Source organism: Erpetoichthys calabaricus, chromosome 2 (assembly GCF_900747795.2).
Source record: "Erpetoichthys calabaricus chromosome 2, fErpCal1.3, whole genome shotgun sequence".
Classification (NCBI taxonomy): Eukaryota; Metazoa; Chordata; class Cladistia; order Polypteriformes; family Polypteridae; genus Erpetoichthys; species Erpetoichthys calabaricus.
Window position 1 is genome coordinate 231,272,027 of NC_041395.2, and position 21,063 is coordinate 231,293,089.

Genomic DNA, 21,063 nt, shown 5'->3' on the forward strand with positions numbered 1-21,063 from the left:
GACATAGTGCAAGACAATAACAAAGTAAAGTGCAAACCAATACAAAAATGCAGGTCCCATACCTAAACACACAGTATACCCAGTGCACATTTCATATATAGTGCTTTTATACGGTGTCCATTATACTGTAGCTGGCTAGGGTAAAGATGGCCCATGAGGTGAGTAGACATTATACTGAATGATTATGGTTGTGGGCAAAAAAGCTCCAATGGGGACTTTTACCACACATTGATACGATGAGCTAGTGGCTAAAGTTGCTTAAGGACAACACATAACAAAAAGGGCAGCATTAGTTTTGCCATCTTCTTATTCTCTGCAATTGTCTCCACTCAATTCACAGTAAGTGCTATAATACAGATGAACTTTTTAATCAGCTAATATATAGGAGTTTGGCATCCCATGATCTGCCTTCAGGAAACATCTATGGTACTCTGTCTGTTCAAGATAAATGAAAGACTTCTTTTGCACCTTTCTTTCAATATAGATTTGAAATATGTGTACACATAATTCAGTAAATGTGGTATAAAGATTAAGTGTAATTATGCATGATACATTGTATCACTTTTCTTTAATAATATTAAAGTGCATTCGATAAACAAACATCCTTTCTTTCTTCAGACATACTGCTTATGCTCCACGATACCCACCTTGGCCAGCTGCACCCCCGAGACCTTCAGGATTTAACTCTCATTATGAAGCGAACATCCCAACTTGACAACTTGATAGAAAGACTGCTGTGTTTATATTACTCAGGGGTGAACTCAGAGAAGAGTACATGCAGTTACTTCTTGAGAAATTGAAAAGACAAATTCTACAGTTTGCAATGCAATATGTCTTTTCTATTTAATGTTTGGGAGGTGATGGTGTTTTATAGCACATGAGATTTTAGATATTTTCATAGTATATAAAGTGCATCTTAAATACACAATTCTAGGTTTTATCTTTAAACAGATTTTGGAGGGTGAATTTTGGATTTTCCTTAAAACACTTTAAAACTGGACTTGATTTCATTATGCAGCAATAGTACAGCATACACTGGAGTGTTAAATACATGCATATAAACATTCTCAAACTTGCTTATTATAATGAAAAATGTCAATAAGAAACAATGACAATCACATATTTATGCTGCCTTTTGTACTGTGCAATATAAATTTACATAATTTTTAAAACTGCTCAGGAAATAATACATATACTGCATTACATTAATGCAATACCAGATTTTTAACAGACTACACTGTACTGAATGCAATGGAACTGAATGATTTGTCATTTTCTGTTGAGTATATATTTTTTAAATTGTAATTAAAACTTCACTGTGTATAACTGAGTGAACTGTTTTAATTTGTGTTTTCTTTATACAGCATATTGTATTATTTCAGAATTTCTTTAGACTAAGAGCCCATTTCTAACTAATAATAATACATTTTATTATATAGCACCTTTCCCATGCTCATGGCGCTCCTGATTTATACCCTAAAATGTGGAATAATGTATTTAAACATATACCTTAAATGTCCTAATAAGCAGCATAACAGAACACTCAAAAGAGTGTAAGTCTCTTTCTGTCTGGGAATAACTACATTTTCGGTTTGTATTGTACTCAAATAAATCTTTTATTTAATGGGTGACATTGTCTGTTTTATTTAAATAGAAACCTTTAGTGAACACCCTAACCCTAGCTGGAGATTCTTACAGTTTACCTTCCTTAACTATGTATTTCAAATAATACACTAAAAAATAAAAGAAACAATATGGCTAATTTATTTTGAAAGAAGTAACAACCTATTACTTTGTTTTTTTTAACTGACAAAGTTTCCACGCAGTATGATTACTGTTTGGATTATACCATCTTCAAATGAATTCAAAAGGTACTTAAATTCTGGTTTTAAAATTGTACTTATGATTCTTCCATGTTGTATTAAAATAAATGAATTTGTATGTTAACTTTCATCTTTAGATGTTGCAGAAGTATCTACTAAGTATTTAACTGAAGTAAAAACATTACAGAATTACATATTTCCTTAAAGAGCCTTTAGAAATTATTTGCCTGCTTGGTTACTTTTTTCACATTTACGCATTATGAATTCAAACATATTTTATGGAATATATGCTCCTATTAAATTACCACTGGTATATCATCCTGGACTGGTTGTCATTATATGCTAAAGAAATGTTTCTAGGGTAGATTTTGGCCTTCGTAATTCAAGGAAAATTGAAGATTGGACATCAAAATACTGTAGAATATCCACAGGTAAATAAAAACTGTAATAATTATTCTAACATATTTTTGAATATTTAATTCAAAGTGTGGGTCAAAGGGGACTAGTGTATTCCAGTGCCATAAAATGTAACATAATAATAATTGATTTTAATTGTACTAAACAATTCTGGTATGAAACTGCAAATCATGTTCAGTTGCAACAAATACTTTTTTGATGCCACTCTGAAACTTGAAAGAAAGCCAGCTGTTGTCACTATAGAACTATACACATTTTTTCAAAATAAATTTACTGCTAATATACTATATAATCTATGAGCTATTAATATATTAACTTACCAGCTCTGTTGTCGGAAGGCCAGTGTCATTAATATGGACCACAGTGTTAAAAATTCCAAAATGCTTATGCTATTAGGAGCACAAGTCTGTTACTGAGAACAGAAAACTCAAAAGAGAACAGACTGTTCTCCAAATGTGCAACAAGATCAGAATCCTAATGGTCGAAAAACTAACCAGCAAGTCAAACAGTAATGGTATGCCAGAAATAAGCAAGCAATATGCTTCGAAACAAGAAGGTGAGTTCAGAGGCCCATCTGAAGTCTAAACTTGAAAACAATTAAAATATTAATTATTTAGAACGAGTTATATATTTCTTTTTTATGCGCAGTGTGAAAGTCAACTACTGTAGTGCTTCGCATCTGGCATTACTAAAAGATAACAGGAGTATAAATTACATCTAACCTAGCCGATCATTGACACATCGTTTCTAATCGCTCCCATTAGTGGTTTACAACACAGCTTCCAGTAAATTATAATTTCGGGTTATAAACATTGGACCAGAAGCTCCTATATTGTTTTTCTCCGTGCGACTGTGTATACCCAAAAGAAAAACAAGAGCAACATAGACTCTCAGTTTCTCACTCGGTCCTCAACAGTGTTCTAAAACAGTAGGCGGGGCACTCGTCAGTCATATTTCAGTAAGCCAATCACCTGAAAGAGTCTTATGTTCAGGCGGAACAGTTAGCTGTCATTCTCAAACTAGCCAATCGCTTCAGAAAACGGGGAAAATTGCTTGTCAATCATCATAATGTAAACAATCCGTTTGGAGAGTCGCTTGTCAATTATTTTAGTGCCCTAATCAGCTTTAACCAAACATAGAAATGGTCCGCCTCGTAGTGTATCGTGCATCTAGGAAGTGGACTTGTGTTGACGAAGTGCTCCTTACTATTGAGTTACCGATTTACCCGTCCATGATCCTTTGACGTTATCACTCAGAAAAGCAAGACCTTGGCTTTTCAGGAGTAAAATTTAATTGTTTCCATTTCGCAAACTTCGACTTTTTGGACATTAGCAGCACAGAGGTCTCTGCAACAATGCATCCATCAGCAATTCTGTGTCTGTTATCCGGATTGCCGGCTGCTGGAAAGTCCACTCTTGCCCGGTGCCTGGTCAGTGCGCTTCGGAGCAGATCATGGCCATGTTTTGTAATTTCTTATGATGATATAATTCTCAAGGAAGCCTTTCCATCGGTGAATGACGAGACTGGTAGCCCGGATGAAAAGGTTAGACGCTCAGCCTTCTGATTGTATTGTGTCCGGAACGTAGGCGAATGGAATGTCCGAATGTAACTTAAACTGGATCAGGGATCAGCAAAATCAGGGCCAGCCAGCCAGGATGTTGATTCACAGCTTTCCTCTCGGCCCTCGGGTTCCTAACCAGCCAGCGCACCCGTAGTTAGGATTACCGGAGATTTAAAGCCTAAACTTTTTTTTTGTAAATCGCCTTTTTCCAATACAAGAACAAAGTTACATTCTGCACAAAACGCCCGCTGTTCCTAGTCCACCATACAGCAAACAAAATTCACTAATCAAGTCAGTCCCGTATTTTAAAGAGGGCTGTATCGTAAATTGTCATACAGATGCGTACATATACAACTAATGACTCGAGAAGTTTTCCCAAAAAAAAAAAAACAAGTTCACCTTACAAATGAATTTACTAATTTTTTGTAGTTCTTGAAGGACAGAATTTGCATTTCTGACTGTTTTACTTTAGATTATTTTTGTATATATTTGAAATATTTGCATTATTTTGCTGATGTGCCTAAAAGTGGATGATGCCACACCCCCTCAATGTTCAGTGTCATTTGCATGTGTCACCTTTTTTATGTCTTCTTGTGGATTTTTGTCTTTTTAATACAATCAATTTTATGACATTAGATACCATTTTATAGATAACATAATATATATATATTTTTTAATATTTTTTTTTTTATTAATTTTCATTGTAATCATTCCATACAAACAGATCAATTTATAACCCAACAAATTTGAAGACTAATCAAACCCCACCCCTGAGAAGGAGAGCTTAGCTAAAGGAAAATTGCTTTAGGCTTTTTAATAAGGCAACATTAAACAAAAGAAAGGGAGAAGTGAATATCTATGAAAATAAGAGATGGAGAAGGGAGTTAAATGCGATAATAGCTATTTCTCTTATTCTAAAATAATATTGATTAAATCCTGCCATGTTGATAACATAATATTTTTAAACTTGCCAAATTCAATTTAGGCTTGCAGGGGGGCTGGATGTTTAAATTAATCGTAACTTGAAACAAGTTGCAGTGTACAGTATATATGACTACAGAATAGTAGCACAAAAAGCATAGTGCTTAAACAAGGTATTCGGTTTAAGAGATTAAAAGGTCTTTGACTATGAATTTGGTTTAAGTGAATTTTGCTGATATAGGGGTCCCATTTGACCAAACCTTGGAACATGTGAGTTGGAACCCTAAATGCTGCCAAAAATGTGGAGGGGTTTAATCAAAAACAAAACTGGTTGTTGCAATCCTCAAAAATAAACAACAAAAAAAAAAAAATAAATGCCTCATAATAATATCTTGGTTAAAGTGTTGGTACTAAATATATTGACAGAATAACTTAGAAAAATGTTGAGAAAACAATATCATTAAGTGACAGCAGCTTTAAAATATTGTCAGAAAAATCTTTTTTTTTTGTCTTTTCCCTGCTGGTAACATAGTTTTGCTCCCACATCCTAGTTTTTTGGTAACTAAATAATTCTGATATAAGTGTGTCCTGCAATGTGGCACCCTGTACGAGGCTAGTTGCTGCTTTTTACCCAGTCACTCTTGACATTGAAGTAAATTATGTGGGGCTGCCGGGAAGCCATTTCATGAATGTGTAAACATTCCATCCCTCTGAATTCTTTGTTATTCAGGGTCAGCACAGTGAAGGTGTACAGTATCTAATTCTGTTTACAGACCTCTCCTTATCACACCCAGTCTCTGAGTCCCACCTTATCCCTTTCACTTTTAGGCCTTATTTTCTACATGATCCGTTTTGTTATCCCCATACATTCTTCTTATCTCTTACCTTCCATTCTTTCAGTCTCCCTCCTGATTGTTTATCCTAAGTTTTGACACCATGCAGCATTGCTAATGTCACTGGCATCTTGTATATTTTTGCTTATATCTTGGTAGCTATATTGTGTCACAGAGTATCGTTATATATAATGCGCTACCATGGCTGTTCGTTTGTCTGTCCAGGATTTTAAATCACCTGTAGCTCACAAACCGTTTGACCTATTGACCTGAAATTTGGTACACATATACTACGTGACGTCTAATATCCGCTTTCGGGGTGATGATTGACCTCCAGGGTTATTCCTCTTTTTATTTTTGTTTTATTGTAGAATCAACTCTCTGCAGCGGCCAGCAGGGCAGCAATGTGGCGCATGCGTACGGTTGCCGTTCTCATTCCCTACCACCTCCGCCATCACTTCCCCCACCTCTTCATATCTTAAATCATTGTTGAGGCAGATTGAAGACTTAAGTGCCAGCTTAAGTGAAAAATTAAGAAAAACGTACTAAGTAATTGCAACACAAAAATTGACTTAATCAGTTTTAACGCGAAAAGATGCTGACGAAAGAAGAGAAGAAGCGGGTCGCTAGGGTGGAGAAAAGAACAGCTGCTCAGGAAGAAGCAAGCGCATCGACCTCTGAGCATACGAATGCTAAACGTAAAGAGAAAGAGTATGAAATCTAGGAATGCTCAAGTCAAATGTATTCCCTGTTATATTTTCTGTCATTTTTCTATCCCATTCAAATTCTCTGCCTAATTTTCACCTCTCAGCTTCCATCCTTTTGAAGCATTGATCCTACCAAAAGAGTTTGATCTAAACATCTTTATATGATTTCCTTGTAGAAGTTCTCTCCAGTTCTATAATTACAGTTCCAGTTATTTACTTGTCCCATCGCATGATTCAAGATTATCAGCAAAAAAGTATTAACCACTGAGGCTTTTTCTTCACTTTGTGGCTGATCTCATTTGCTACTATTATAAATACTAATGGGCACAGTGCTGAACCCACTTTCACTTTGAACTGTTCTCCAATGGATGTTTCACACATGACGCTGCATACATAGTTTTAATGAGTCAGACTGTATGAACTGCACAAGTTCCTTTTTCCTTTTCAAGCTGTAACAGATTTCTTATCTTGGCACCTAATCATAGGCTTTCTCAAGGCCTACAAAAGAAACCCTTCTATTTCTGCATTACATTAAATTGTTTATATTTTGACAGTTTTTATTGCCTCCATAATATTTGTTGTTACATGATTATATTAATGTTTTGTATATTAAGTTCAAATTCAAGTTCAAAGTTTATTGTCATGTGCACAGTAGGGAAACACTTTTCCCTGTACAATGCAATTCTTTCTTTGCTGTCCACACCAAATGACAAAACCAATGTATAAAGATAAACATAAATAATAAGTAGCAGATAGGTAATAAGTAACAGAGGCAGCATAAAATATAAAAACAGAATAGAAGTATAAAGTGTAATGTGCAGGTAGGTGTGTGACGGACAAGTCAAATACAGTTGTGTGAGGTAGATAGAATGAGGTGAACGATGGTTATAAACTCCAGTCAGTTATTTAGGAGTCTAATGGCCTTGGGAAAGGAGTTCTTTAGCCTGGAAGTCCTACATTTCATATTTCTATACCTCCTGCCTGAGGGTAGAATTATGAACAGTTCGTGTTGGGGGGTGGGGTCCCTGAGGATCGAGGCAGTTCTCCTGTGGACTCTGCAGTTGTAGATGCTCTGCAGAGAGGGCTGTGGGGTCCTGGTGATCTTCTCGGCAGTCTTTACCACTCTCTGCAAGCGGTTGCGGTCCATAGCAGTAGTGTTGCCGTACCACACGGTGATGCAGCTGGTGAAGATGCTCTCAACAATGCAGCTGTAAACGTTGCCGAGGATCTTAGTCGACATACCAAACTTCCTCAGCCTCCTCAGAAAGTACAGACACTGCTGGGCCCTCTTGACCAGCTGTGTAGTGTTAAATGTCCAAGTGAAGTCCTCACTGATACAGACACCCAGGTATTTATGCTGCTCACCCTCTCCACTTCAAGCCCTCGGATGAACAGTGGCCGGTGAGGTCTCCTCTCCTCCCTCATGTCCACTATCATCTCACACCATGACACCAGACTGGCCACCTCGTACCCTCCAGTGATGCGTCCTATCACTGCAGTTTCGTCTGCAAACTTTAGGATGAAGTCATCTTTGTGGGAGGCGACACAGTCGTGGGTGAACAGGGTGTAGAGGATGGGGCTGAGGATGCATTCCTGTGGGGTGCCTGTGTTTGTGATAATGGTGGCTGAAATCCTATTACCAATCCTGACAGACTGGGGCCTGCTAGTCTAAAAGTCTAGGAGCCAGTCACATAGGGTGGGGTGCAGGCCAAGTGCAGACAGTTTATGGTTGAGTTTATGGGGGATAACCATGTTAAAGCTGTAGTCAACAAAGAGCATCCTGAGGTAGGAGTCGTTGATCGCCAGATGGGAAAGAGAATAATGTAGTGCGGCCGCGATGGCATCTGAGATGGACCTGTTGGGCTGGTAGGCATACTGCAGGGGGTCCAGAGTGTCCGGTATGCTGCTCTGAATGTGGGCAGCACCACTCTCTCAAAACACTTCATGATGATTGGAGTGAGTGCTACTGGCCTGTAGTCATTCAGGCAGGCAGGTGGGTGGGCTTTTTTTAGCAAAGGGGACGATGATTGTAGTCTTAAAGCAGGACGGAACGATGCTCTGACTAAGGGAAAGGTTGAAGATGGAGCAGAGAACATCAGCCAGCTCGTTAGCACATGCTCTGAGAGCCCATCCAGGGATGTTGTCTGGTCCTGCTGCCTTATGGGGGTTGATCTTCCTTAGTGCTTTGTGTACCTGACCTGAAGAAACCGTTGGGGGGGATTGGGTGGCCCAGGTGTGTGTGTGCCTCCACTCTGTGCTGTTGCTAGATGTCTCAAAGCGGGTGTAGAAAGTGTTGAGATTATCTGGCAGACTGTCTGTGGAGCTGATTGTGCTGGTGGTGGTCCTATAGTCTGTGATATACTGTAGGCCCTGCCACATACTTCCAGAGTCAGCAGTAGAATAGAAGCCCTCCAGCCTCTCTCTGTACTGCCTCTTGGCTGCTGTGATGGCTTTTCTTAGTCCGTACTTTGTAACTTTGTACTCCGTCTCAGTGCCTGATCTAAATGTGGCGTACCTGACTGTTTATCCAGGGCTTCTGGTTGGGGAACTTCCTGACTGGTATTGTGGGCACGATGTTGTCAATACAGGTGCTAATTTACCCATTCAGATACTCAGCATAGTACTGTATGCTGATGGAAGAGTCCTCTAGAGTGGCTGCAACCCTAAACACATCCCAGTCTGTCTGAGCAAAACATTCCTGCAGGGTGCTCTCAGTCTCTGGGGTCCAAAGTTTAACTTGCTTAATGATAAGGTTTGTTTGTTTCAGCCTTTGTCTGGAGGCTAGGTACAGGTACAGAGAGATGTGGTCAGATTATCCGAAGTGAGGACGGGGTGCAGCCCTGTATGCACTGCGTATGTTGCTGTAAACATGATGCACTGAAATGGAGTAAATAGATTAAATATTAAATTATACCCCCATTCTATGTTATTGTGATGAGCTATTGGTGTCTCATGATTCCTGATTTTAAAAAAGTGTGCTCATAAAATGAATTAATGAACACATTGAAAATCACTATAAAAAAGGTTTGTAACAACAAATGTTTTTGTGTGCTTTCTTTTTTAATAGTCCAGTTGGAAATTACATAGACAGAAAGTTCTCCTGTGCCTGGAACGTTTCTTACAAATACTGAACAACACGCCTCACGCACTGTACTCTCCGATTGAAGATGATGTCATTTGGATGCGATTTATTTGCTGCCTAAAACACAAAGATGGACAATCACTCTCTGCATCAAATAACAGTGAAATCCTTCCAGATTCTCTTTGCATGCAGTTTTTAAGAGCTCCACTTGTTGTTTTAGATGACAATTTTTACTACCCGAGTATGCGATATGAGGTTTTCCAGCTTGCAAGAAAATGTAAGTTTTGACATACTTTTTTTTTTTTTCTCATTATACTTTATTAATCCCGAAGGAAATTACTTGGTCTTTCGCATACCCCTTGGGGGTTAGAGTGCAGGGTCAGCCACTGTACAGTGCCCCTGGAGCAAGTGAAGGCCTTGCTTAAGTGCCCAGCAGAGTAGCATCTCTTTTGATAGTGACGGGGATTCGAACCGGCAACCTTCGGGATACCAGCGCAGATCCTTAGCCTCAGAGCCACCACTCCGCCCCTAAGAAGTTACAGATAGGAATACTTCAAAAGTGTTAACACCCTAAAACCAAGAATTCCCGAAATTAACAGGTCATAGTTTTAAATTTGTTAGATGACTATGAATAAATTGCTTGTGCTTTTTGCATAAGCATTATACACAATTTTATATATACAGTGGTGTGAAAAACTATTTGCCCCCTTCCTGATTTCTTATTCTTTTGCATGTTTGTCACACAAAATGTTTCTGATCATCAAACACATTTAACCATTAGTCAAATATAACACAAGTAAACACAAAATGCAGTTTGTAAATGGTGGTTTTTATTATTTAGGGAGAAAACAAAATCCAAACCTACATGGCCCTGTGTGAAAAAGTAATTGCCCCCAGAACCTAATAACTGGTTGGGCCACCCTTAGCAGCAATAACTGCAATCAAGCGTTTGCGATAACTTGCAATGAGTCTTTTACAGCGCTCTGGAGGAATTTTGGCCCACTCATCTTTGCAAAATTGTTGTAATTCAGCTTTATTTGAGGGTTTTCTAGCATGAACCGCCTTTATAAGGTCATGCCATAGCATCTCAATTGGATTCAGGTCAGGACTTTGACTAGGCCACTCCAAAGTCTTCATTTTGTTTTTCTTCAGCCATTCAGAGGTGGATTTGCTGGTGTGTTTTGGGTCATTGTCCTGTTGCAGCACCCAAGATCGCTTCAGCTTGAGTTGACGAACAGATGGCCGGACATTCTCCTTCAGGATTTTTTGGTAGACAGTAGAATTCATGGTTCCATCTATCACAGCAAGCCTTCCAGGTCCTGAAGCAGCAAAACAACCCCAGACCATCACACTACCACCACCATATTTTACTGTTGGTATGATGTTCTTTTTCTGAAATGCTGTGTTCCTTTTACGCCAGATGTAACGGGACATTTGCCTTCCAAAAAGTTCAACTTTTGTCTCATCAGTCCACAAGGTATTTTCCCAAAAGTCTTGGCAATCATTGAGATGTTTCTTAGCAAAATTGAGACGAGCCCTTATGTTCTTTTTGCTTAACAGTGGTTTGCGTCTTGGAAATCTGCCATGCAGGCCGTTTTTGCCCAGTCTCTTTCTTATGGTGGAGTCGTGAACACTGACCTTAATTGAGGCAAGTGAGGCCTGCAGTTCTTTAGACGTTGTCCTGGGGTCTTTTGTGACCTCTCGGATGAGTCGTCTCTGCGCTCTTGGGGTAATTTTGGTCGGCCGGCCACTCCTGGGAAGGTTCACCACTGTTCCATGTTTTTGCCATTTGTGGATAATGGCTCTCACTGTGGTTCGCTGGAGTCCCAAAGCTTTAGAAATGGCTTTATAACCTTTACCAGACTGATAGATCTCAATTACTTCTGTTCTCATTTGTTCCTGAATTTCTTTGGATCTTGGCATGATGTCTAGCTTTTGAGGTGCTTTTGGTCTACTTCTCTGTGTCAGGCAGCTCCTATTTAAGTGATTTCTTGATTGAAACAGGTGTGGCAGTAATCAGGCCTGGGGGTGGCTACGGAAATTGAACTCAGGTGTGATACACCACAGTTAGGTTATTTTTTAACAAGGGGGCAATTACTTTTTCACACAGGGCCATGTAGGTTTGGATTTTTTTTCTCCCTAAATAATAAACACCATCATTTAAAAACTGCATTTTGTGTTTACTTGTGTTATATTTGACTAATGGTTAAATGTGTTTGATGATCAGAAACATTTTGTGTGACAAACATGCAAAAGAATAAGAAATCAGGAAGGGGGCAAATAGTTTTTCACACCACTGTATACTGTATATATATATATATATATATATATATATATATATATATATATATATATATTGCATAGTTTACTGTCAAATAAAGCAAAGAGTATGCGACACATGGTTCGCCCTCATTTGGGCTCATCAGGCATACACACTCTACTGCTACCCTCTCGGGGAATCGAACCTCGGACGTCAGCAACGAAGCCCCTTTACACTGCGCCACGGCGTGTGGTTCGTTTATTTGACAGCCTGTAGGTCCGGAGTAATTATGTCCGAGGTTCGATTCCCCGAGAGGGGAGCAGCAGAGTGTGTACGCCTGATGAGCCCAAATGAGGGCGAATCATGTGTCGCGTACTCTTTGCTTTATTTGACAGTAAACTATGCAACATTCCATGATCTGCTTCTCGCAACTGAAAGAGGGCACCATGGCGGATGTTTGCCGCATGGCAGACCAACCATAAGCGTTACCTGGTTGGTAACCACCCACACAATTCAGGTCGTCGAGACTCAGACTATGAATGCAATGAATATATATATATATATATATATATATATATATATATATATATATATATATATATATATATATATATATATATAATACACTAAAATCACATTATTGTATGAATATATAATATTTTTATGTAATATTTTTATAAGCAAGTCCACCCATCTAGCTTCAAACTAGCTTAGTTCTACACAGAGGCTGGAAGAAAGGGCAATAATAGACATTCAAGCAGAGTCCATTGAGTAGTTGCAGATATATCTTCTGCGTTACTCAGTTCTTTATGTGAAGTATAGCAGTATAGAGTCTTGCTTTGATATTGGGTGCATGTTGAATCTCAAACAGATAGGTGGTAATGATCAAAGATCTACCAAACATGTATAAATACTTTGCATAGGCTGGACTGTGAAAATCATTATCTGTGCGCAGCAAAATTGATTTCAGGTGTTGCATCTCAAATTCTTCTTTACATTTATTTTTCTGGATGATTACAAATTTTAGATGCAGTATTGTATTTTATTTCCTTGGACACTAAAATAGTGATATACTTTTTTTCCTCATAGATTGCTTAGGTTTCTGTCATGTGCATTTGGACTGCCCTTTGGAATTGTGTCTGAGAAGAAATCGACATAGAGCAACTCCATTGCCTGATGATGTAATCATCGCCATGTCAAACAGAATTGAACCTCCAAATCCAAACAAAAATTCTTGGGAGAAGAACAGCTTGGCGGTGACCACAATGGATTTTATTAAGGATAAGGATATGTAGGTCAACTTCCAACATTTCTAACTCCTTGACAAGGTGTTGTCATTAAATTGCTTAAAATATTTCTTATGACTTCTATAGTCAGGTCCCTTTCAGTTCTGAATTATTCACATAATTATTCACATTAAAAATGGATCATGTTCTATTATTAAAAGTATACTGGATTCATATCTGTATTTGTATCTTAATATAATTTAGTGTTAAGCATATGTTATTATTTTTGTGTGGTTTATAGCATCGATTCACCATCCATTTTCTGAACCTTCTTCATCCAGTTTTACACACACAAATATCCAAAGCTAACGGCAGTATAGTGTACAAACCAACCCTATACAGGAAGTGCATCTGTTACCAGGTAAACTAACGCACACACACTCATTCAGATACCCTAACGTGCATGATATAGGGATGTAGCAAAAAAAAAAAAAACTGTCAAAAAATAGAGTGCTGAATTGTAACTTCCAGCTGTCTATTTCTGAGTAAACTAATGCAAACACACTCAAACTTTCTCAGCCAGTTTCTGTGGTGTGGCAGGAAAAACACTGGCAAGCAGTAGAGTGTTGAAATCATACGGATAAGTTCCAGCTGCCTATTGCCCTGCAATGAGAAAGAAAGTGGGTTCAAAAATGGAAGGATAGGTTGAGGAATGCTAATCTATAACATTCTTACTGGGCTGATTTGAAGTTGTAGTTGTTGTCTTTCAGACTTTTTGTCTATCTTTGACCATATTAATAATTTTTAATTTATAAAGCTGTTGATTACGTTATTTTAAGCACAATGACACAACCATAGAACATATGTGTGTGTATACATGTATATATATTTTTTACCTTTTTAGAAATACTATAATGGCATTATTTGAAAATGCCATGAACAATCCACTGTTACCACATGAGGATGATGCAGGACAAAAGGTACAATTATCAAGACACCTTTCCATAAAATATACATAGATCTGTATTTTATTATATCTGTTATAAATGGTCCTCGATTTTTACCACTGAAAGTAGTCTTTGCTCCTGTTTAAAATGTAAAAGAGGGTATCTTTTTCATTTGTATTGCTTTCATACATTGATCATTAAAATAATTCCTTCCTAATTCCTTTAGACACTATTCCAGAAGCTGCCCTTGGTCTTGCCTAGTGCATTGGGTAAACAGTTTCCTGTAATGCATTCGTAATTTGTGTTTTATAAAATATATTTACTAAATTACATATAGACAGTAAATTTGATGTCATAAAATAATGTATGTAGTCTGTTAATGTTCTGAATAGATTCTTTGAATGAAAGCAAATATATTTGCTTTAATATTCCTGCATGCTGTGGTATTTTACTGAACTTTCCATTATTTATACAGGAAGCAGATCGTATATGCTGTGCCTCCAGCCTTGTTCACCAAACTGATCGGGCATTGCGTCATGTGGTATCCCAGGCTATGAAGACAGCCAAAGGTTCCTTGAGTTTATTTTTGTCCTGCTATTTTTTTGGCATTCTTACATTAGCATAATATACAGTACAGAATGTTAGTATTTCTGTCGATAAGCAGATGTTTAGCTGGTAGTAATTTATTGAGATTTTGGAACAGTTTGATGCCATTTTATCTTAAATGTATATTTCCCTTGGTACATTCATTACTCTAATATAGCATAATGAAAAATCTCGACAACATCCTTTTTAGAAGAAAATGAAATGCGATATGATTCTCAAGCCTGAGTAGACGGTAGCATATAATGCAGTCTGATAATATGTTACAGAAGAGAGTAAATTTGGAGCTATACCAGATGCCAAGGAGGAAACAACACAAATATATATATATATATATATATATATATATATATATATATATATATATATATATATATATATATATATATATATATATATATATATATATATATATACATATATATATATATATATATATACTGTGTATATATATATATATATATATATATATATATATATATATATATATATATAAAAAAGGAAATGAACTATTATCTTCACAAACATTTGGAAAACTTGTTTTTATATAGAAGAGTGTAGAGTTGAAAAAGAAATATTAAATACAAGATGAATGACACTGTCGTTGAAAAGGATTTAGAATTTTGACCAACATTCTTGTAGGAAGATAGACCCCAGGGGACTGGGCAAGGTAGGAAAGCTCTCTAGACAGGGTACCAGCCCATCTCAGCTTTATATTGGGGCTCAATCTGGCACATGATCAAGCACAATTTATCTTTGTGGTTAAATGAAGCAGTGTTAACCCCCTCACCCCACAATGTATAGAAATGTTTTCCTGTAAAGTTAAAAATCAAATTATGCAAAGTGGTGTTTTATCCTTAGCATATATGGCAGTTATATGATGGTAAGGATTCACAGTCTTTCTGGTTAACAATTGTAACAAATAATGTGTATTTTGTTTTTCAGACAAGGTTGGTTTCATGTCAGTAAAGCAGGGATAAATTAATGAAAAATCTGGTAGTAATAGATTATCAGTGCATTTTGGGGTGATTGTCTATATTTAAAATATTGTCACAAGAAGTTAAAGCATCAACTCATTTACTAGTGTGACAGATGGCAGGAGTGGACTGGCATCCCTGCCAGGATGAACTCCGTACCCTTTCCTGGAAAGGAGGCTAGTATAGTGGATGAACAGAGGGAAACAGCCTTCAGAGACTGTATGTTCCCCCAAAGTGGCATCATTCCAGGACTGGCGTACCCATACACACACCCACGTGCCATGCTGGGAACTGTAGTCCGATGGGGGGAACCCAGCTGGGTTCTGCCCGGAGAAGCTGCAGGAAATGGCCATCCTTCTTTTGTGGGGCTTCTGCTTGACTCAGAAGTGCCTCCTCCATGCAGTGTGCTGACATTGGATGCCTTCCTGGGTCTTGTATAAAAGCTGCCATTTTTTCTCATTTGGGGAGTTGGTGTTGGGAGGAGGTGGAAAAGGCTTGCTGGATTGAAGAAAAGAAGCTGTTTAAGGTACTTGTTTAAATAAAAAAGTAACTTTATTTGAACTTGCAACTGTGGTGCTTCAGTTGTGTCTGAGGTTTTGAGGTGCTGCTTCACTAGTACAATAGAACTTCACCATCAATATAATCTTCTCTCACACCTTTACCTAAAATCCATTTCTTATATTTCACATTCATGCTGACCTCTTTCTCAATAAATTTTATCAGTGTTGATTGCTATATTGATATTTAGCAATGATCACATTACTTTTTTATTTATATAGTTTAACTCATTTTCTTTGCTGTTAATATGCAGATAACCAAGCATCTTCACGAAATCTGAGATCTCTTGCTGAACAACTTCACAAATTAAAAGAAAGCCTTTTGGATGATCTAAGACATGGACACTTAAGAGGCAGGGGGTTTAACCTGAGATCTATGGATGAAGTGGTGATAGAGGCTACTGAACTGTTTGAACGAGAAACAATGAACATTGTAAGCAGCGACTGACATTTCAGAATTGTTTTTTCTCCATGCTTTGTGTTTCCCTGTCTATCTGACTGGTACTACAAACCAAGGAAGGATGCACAATACCGTACATCTATGCACTAGTCCTGTTCAAAGCATGCCAAGCTTGACTGGCTGTAAGGTCAACAAGGAAGTAGCTGGCCTTGAGAAGAGATGCAGTACTTTTTTGAAATACTTTTCATTTTGGGCAAATAAAACTATTATGGACACAAAGTAGACAATGACTTTGATTTGAAAAGTTGGTCTGGAAATGAGAGAAGTGGAAAAAATGGTGTTCGTAAATGGATGTATATGGCCACTATATAAACAGTGGATGAATGAAAAAGACACCACATATTGTGGATTTGTGATTTAAACCAAAGAGTATGTGGAAGGATGCTGCTAAGTGTGTTAAAGTAGAAAAAGTATGTGTGCTGAGTACGCATCATACGCCCTGTTCTGTCATCAGGAATGGAAACCATTTGAACGACACTCGGCACACCTCACTAGCTCATGATCCACTGTGTATAAAAGTTGACTTGGTATTTTAATTAATTGGTGGACATTTATTTCGAGTTTATTCTCCTGAATAACACAGCGAATGCATGTTAGCAACCGAACTGTGTTGCTTTTGAGTGGTATTACAGGGAGATTCACTTGAAAGAGGCCCCGAATATTCTGTTGTAAGTCCCGTTAGGATGAAGCAGTCTGAACCAAAAAAATATGCTATATACCTTGACGTATGTGTAATCGATTACATTACATGTGATGCTGGAAGTAGTTTCCGTTTTCTGCCAAACACATTTCGACGTGGCGCTCCATGTTCCTGAACATATTGGCAAGCGTCGCAGGGGGGATAGCAGCAATGTCACGTTGAATGTTTACCTTCAAATCTTCCACAGTGCGAGGCTTGTTCCAATAGACTTTTCCTTTCAACATAACTCAAAGGAAGAAGTCATGTGGTGTCGGATCCGGCGACCGTGGTGGCCAAAGCCCCTTTGAAATTACCCTGTTGCCGAATAAGTTCTGGCAATGCCTCATGCCGATGTGTGACACGTTGCTCCATCTTGCTGGAAGTAACCTTCCGTTAACTCACAATTATCCAGTTGATTCTGACATCGCTTAAATGAATCGGTGACCCAATAGGATCACAACATGAAGACGCGCTGCTCAATACTGTACACCACCATCCTGATGAGAAGTCGAATGACTGAGTGAAGGGGTAAGGGCGGTATGCACCCAGAAATTGCAAACAGAGGTTAAATGTCGCAACGGCTGTCCAGCGCCTACCTTATCGCTCCAACGCAGGGGCATCCCGGATGGTTCAAAGCTTCATATACTGAGGAGCACATTGCACATTGTTTCGTTCAGATTGCTTCTTCCTAGTGAGAGTTATTACAGAATATTCAGGGCCTCTGTCAAGTGAATATCCATCCATCCATTTTCCAACCCGCTGAATCTGAACACAGGGTCACGGGGGTCTGCTGGAGCCAATCCCAGCCAACACAGGGCACAAGGCAGGAACCAATCCTGGGCAGGGCGCCAACCCTTTATATATTATTTATTATATTTTTATACAATATTTTTATAAGCAAGTCCATCCATCGACCATCAAACCAGCTTAGTTCTACTTAGAGTCACAGAGGCAATAATAGACATTCAAGCAGAGTCCATTGAATAGCTGTAGATACTGTATATCTTCTGCGTTACTCTGTTCTTCATCTGGAGTATAACAGTATAGAGTCTTGTTTTGATATTCGTCTCATGTTGCCTAACCGTGAAATTGGGAATATCAGTTTTTTTTCCCCTCAAACTTTGTACAGAGACACCAAAGAAAAAAATGCATGATCATCCATGATAAACTGGTGCATAACCATAGTAGCAATTACTCGCATAAAATTGTTTGATCCATTCATTGTGTCAGCAAAGTTCTGGCTTCTGGTGTTCCTTAAAAAAATACAAAAAAAACAACAACAACACAGTGTGCTTATTGGGTTTAAGCAACTTGAGTAAAGCAAACGTGTCTGGACAAAATACACAAATTCACAATTGCAGTCTTATCTGCATCTCAGTGATATATACAACAAAATTCACTTTCCTGCATTATTGAAAGCCATACAGATGTTCAGAAACACTCCATTAAGGCTCCTGGAAATATTTTTGTGACATCTAATATTTGTTGTAAAATTGAATTTTTCCCACAAAGGACACGCTCTTTGGTGTTGATAATTTTGAAGTTTGATATCCATATTTTAAAATTCTGTATGTTGATCAGATCTTACTGTAAAGTATGGTCATGAGGTGTCATAAACCTCTTCCATAAAATGTTTTGGGGTCAAATATAATGTGGAGGAAGACAGACACTATCGAGATGTGGTCAAAGTTTATTTTAATGAAAATGCATATGTTGTTTGGTCAGAGCTTTCTACATACTTTATTTCTTATTTTTCTTTGTTATGCGTGAATGAGACGATGAAACCTTTCAATCTGTCTTTTCACCGTGGTGCATTGTAGTATTTGGCCATGCCTACACATCACCAGTATTCAGGTATTGTATTCCAACAGTAGGTTGAATTCTAGTGTTGCTATTTATTAAAATTTTATACATGCAGTTCTAATTCTTCCAGTGTTTGTTTTCCCTAATACAAGAGTAAACTCCCAAGAAGCTTTAAAAATGGTCGGGTTTCATCGAGATGGTTTTCACTTATATTTCTCACACTGAATAAGGACATGAAAACTGAATTACTCATTGTCCTGTAAATGAGAAAATCCTGAAGTGCATTAATTGGTTTACAGAATGTTATGTTACATATTTGATCTTCACCATCTTTCAGTAATTTTCAAAAAATATTTTTTTAAATAATATTTAGAGAGTATTGAAGTCCTGACAGCCCAAAATACAATTAAAATATAAATATCTCCTGTTTTTAATTGACAAACCCTCCTTTGGTGAATATCTTTTTTTAACTTGCTGCAACAATATCTTTGGCTGTCACACCATAACTGATCAAGCGACTTGAGCAAGCAGCACTTCCTCAGTCTTTCAGCATTTAGTGAACAATGCCCTTCTGCTTTTTCTGTTGTTTCATTTGGTCTTCTTAGCTGGCACTTGTCCTTATTATCTGAGCTTTGGACTTTTAAATTGCTGGACTGAGACTTCATCCGTTAACATTTTCATTGATGCCACAACACACCACAGACACTATCTGTTGTTTACTGTTCTTGGAAACCTTTGTCAGCCTCTCCTCTTGTTAAGAGTAAACATTTATGCATCACCGTGATAACATTAGTTACCATTAAAGTCAGCTTATAAAAAGTTTTCAAAGTTGATTTTATGAAAAGGAGAGAAGAAATAACATCTCTTATTTAATGTTAGTAATTCTCTGGTATTTTTTTTGACATCACTGTGAAGTGTTCTTATTATAATACTTACGAAATCCTTTCATTTTTCCTTTCAGTGACATCTTCAACTTTTCCTTCTTCAATGGGGTTGATGTTTTATAGGTTTCTGCATCATACCATTCATATGAAACAATACATACTGACAGTATAATGGAGGGTAATGCACATAAAGATGAGCAAATTACTGCATACTGTATATGCTGGTTATTTATTTAAAAAAGCAAAGTCAGCATTTTTGTTAAAATAAGGTTTTCTCAAAAATACCAGACACATGCATAGTAAACTGGCTACTTGAAAATTGTCCCAGACACACGTGTGTGTTTACTGGAATGGACAAAGCTCTTGAGCAATAACGACTTGAAATGGACATGTCCAGCGAGACTGGATCAGCCATCTTTTCACATCATCAGGCTGGAATTCTGGCTCTTTTTCTCTACAGAATTGTTTCAGTTCCAAAGGTTTGTTTGTGCAGCATCTCTATAAGGTTTCTTTCTGGATATACGCAAAACCCTGAATTTCGATCTTTTACAGCTGTTCTGTGACATCATCGTATTGCAACCTGATCAGCCTTGCCTGTTGTTGGCCTCTTATTCTTCTGGTGGATTTCATGATAGATTGAGCCACAGCAAGGCATCTGATTTTGGGGCAGTAAAGTAAGAGCAGCCTCTCCTTACCCATTGTTCACAGCTGGTATAAAGTTCTTATTCAAAGCAGTGTTTGTTCTTCACCAAACATGATAATACACATATGTTCAAAAACATCCATTTTTGACTCATCTGTTGGGAAGGCACAGATAAAAAATGGGTTTCTCTGAAATGGTGTTTTGCCCATGTATGATTTATTTCTGAATATCAGATTCCTGCTTACAACTGTTTTTTCCACGAAAGCCAAGTCTTATTCAGTTATTTCCAAATGGTGAACACATGATAGATGCATCTTGACATTTACCAAGCTAACAGACCGCTCTCTGAATGGAACTGAATTTTTTAAAACAATGTTTGGCACATTGCATAAATATCAAATTTTTGTCTGCTAGTCATCAAATGAGACTTGGTAAAGACTGGGTAAATTATATATATGTCAGAACTTGTTGAAGTGTAATATGGGCTGGGTGTTCATTCTCATTTTCACCACAATGGGAAATTAAAACCTTAAAGCATAAACTTGATGAAGGCAGATCTTGTTGCGCTGAAACTAGTTGACTCATTCTTCTCTTTTAATGTACATACTTTTAGCTGCAGCTACTGTCTGTTACATAGTTTTATCTATTGAACATCATTTTAACAGAAACTTTGATGTCCA

General features: G+C 37.6%; 2 protein-coding genes across 3 annotated transcripts in view; both read left to right on the top strand.

Moving 5' to 3' along the window:
- zgc:174164 (uncharacterized protein LOC570656 homolog) overlaps positions 1-1,349 on the top strand; it is a 72,413-nt gene extending 71,064 nt beyond the window's left edge. The window contains exon 22 of the mRNA XM_028795235.2: positions 619-1,349. Within this exon, the coding sequence (XP_028651068.2) occupies positions 619-715 (97 nt within the window). The 3' untranslated portion in view covers positions 716-1,349. The remainder of the gene's footprint in view (positions 1-618) is intronic.
- A 1,874-nt stretch (positions 1,350-3,223) lies between these two features.
- Positions 3,224-18,964, top strand: LOC114646870 (L-seryl-tRNA(Sec) kinase-like). Of its 2 annotated transcripts, none has more exons than XM_028795236.2 (6): positions 3,224-3,783; positions 9,330-9,621; positions 12,694-12,895; positions 13,735-13,810; positions 14,253-14,346; positions 16,169-18,964. In XM_028795236.2, exons 1-6 carry the CDS (start codon positions 3,595-3,597, stop codon positions 16,360-16,362), a joined length of 1,047 nt encoding a protein of 348 aa, XP_028651069.2. In that variant the 5' UTR covers positions 3,224-3,594; the 3' UTR covers positions 16,363-18,964. The 2 variants fall into 2 exon arrangements, with proteins under 2 accessions (XP_028651069.2, XP_051778824.1); XM_051922864.1 differs by lacking the exon at positions 3,224-3,783 and adding an exon at positions 4,936-4,992.
- Positions 18,965-21,063: the final 2,099 nt, after the last annotated feature.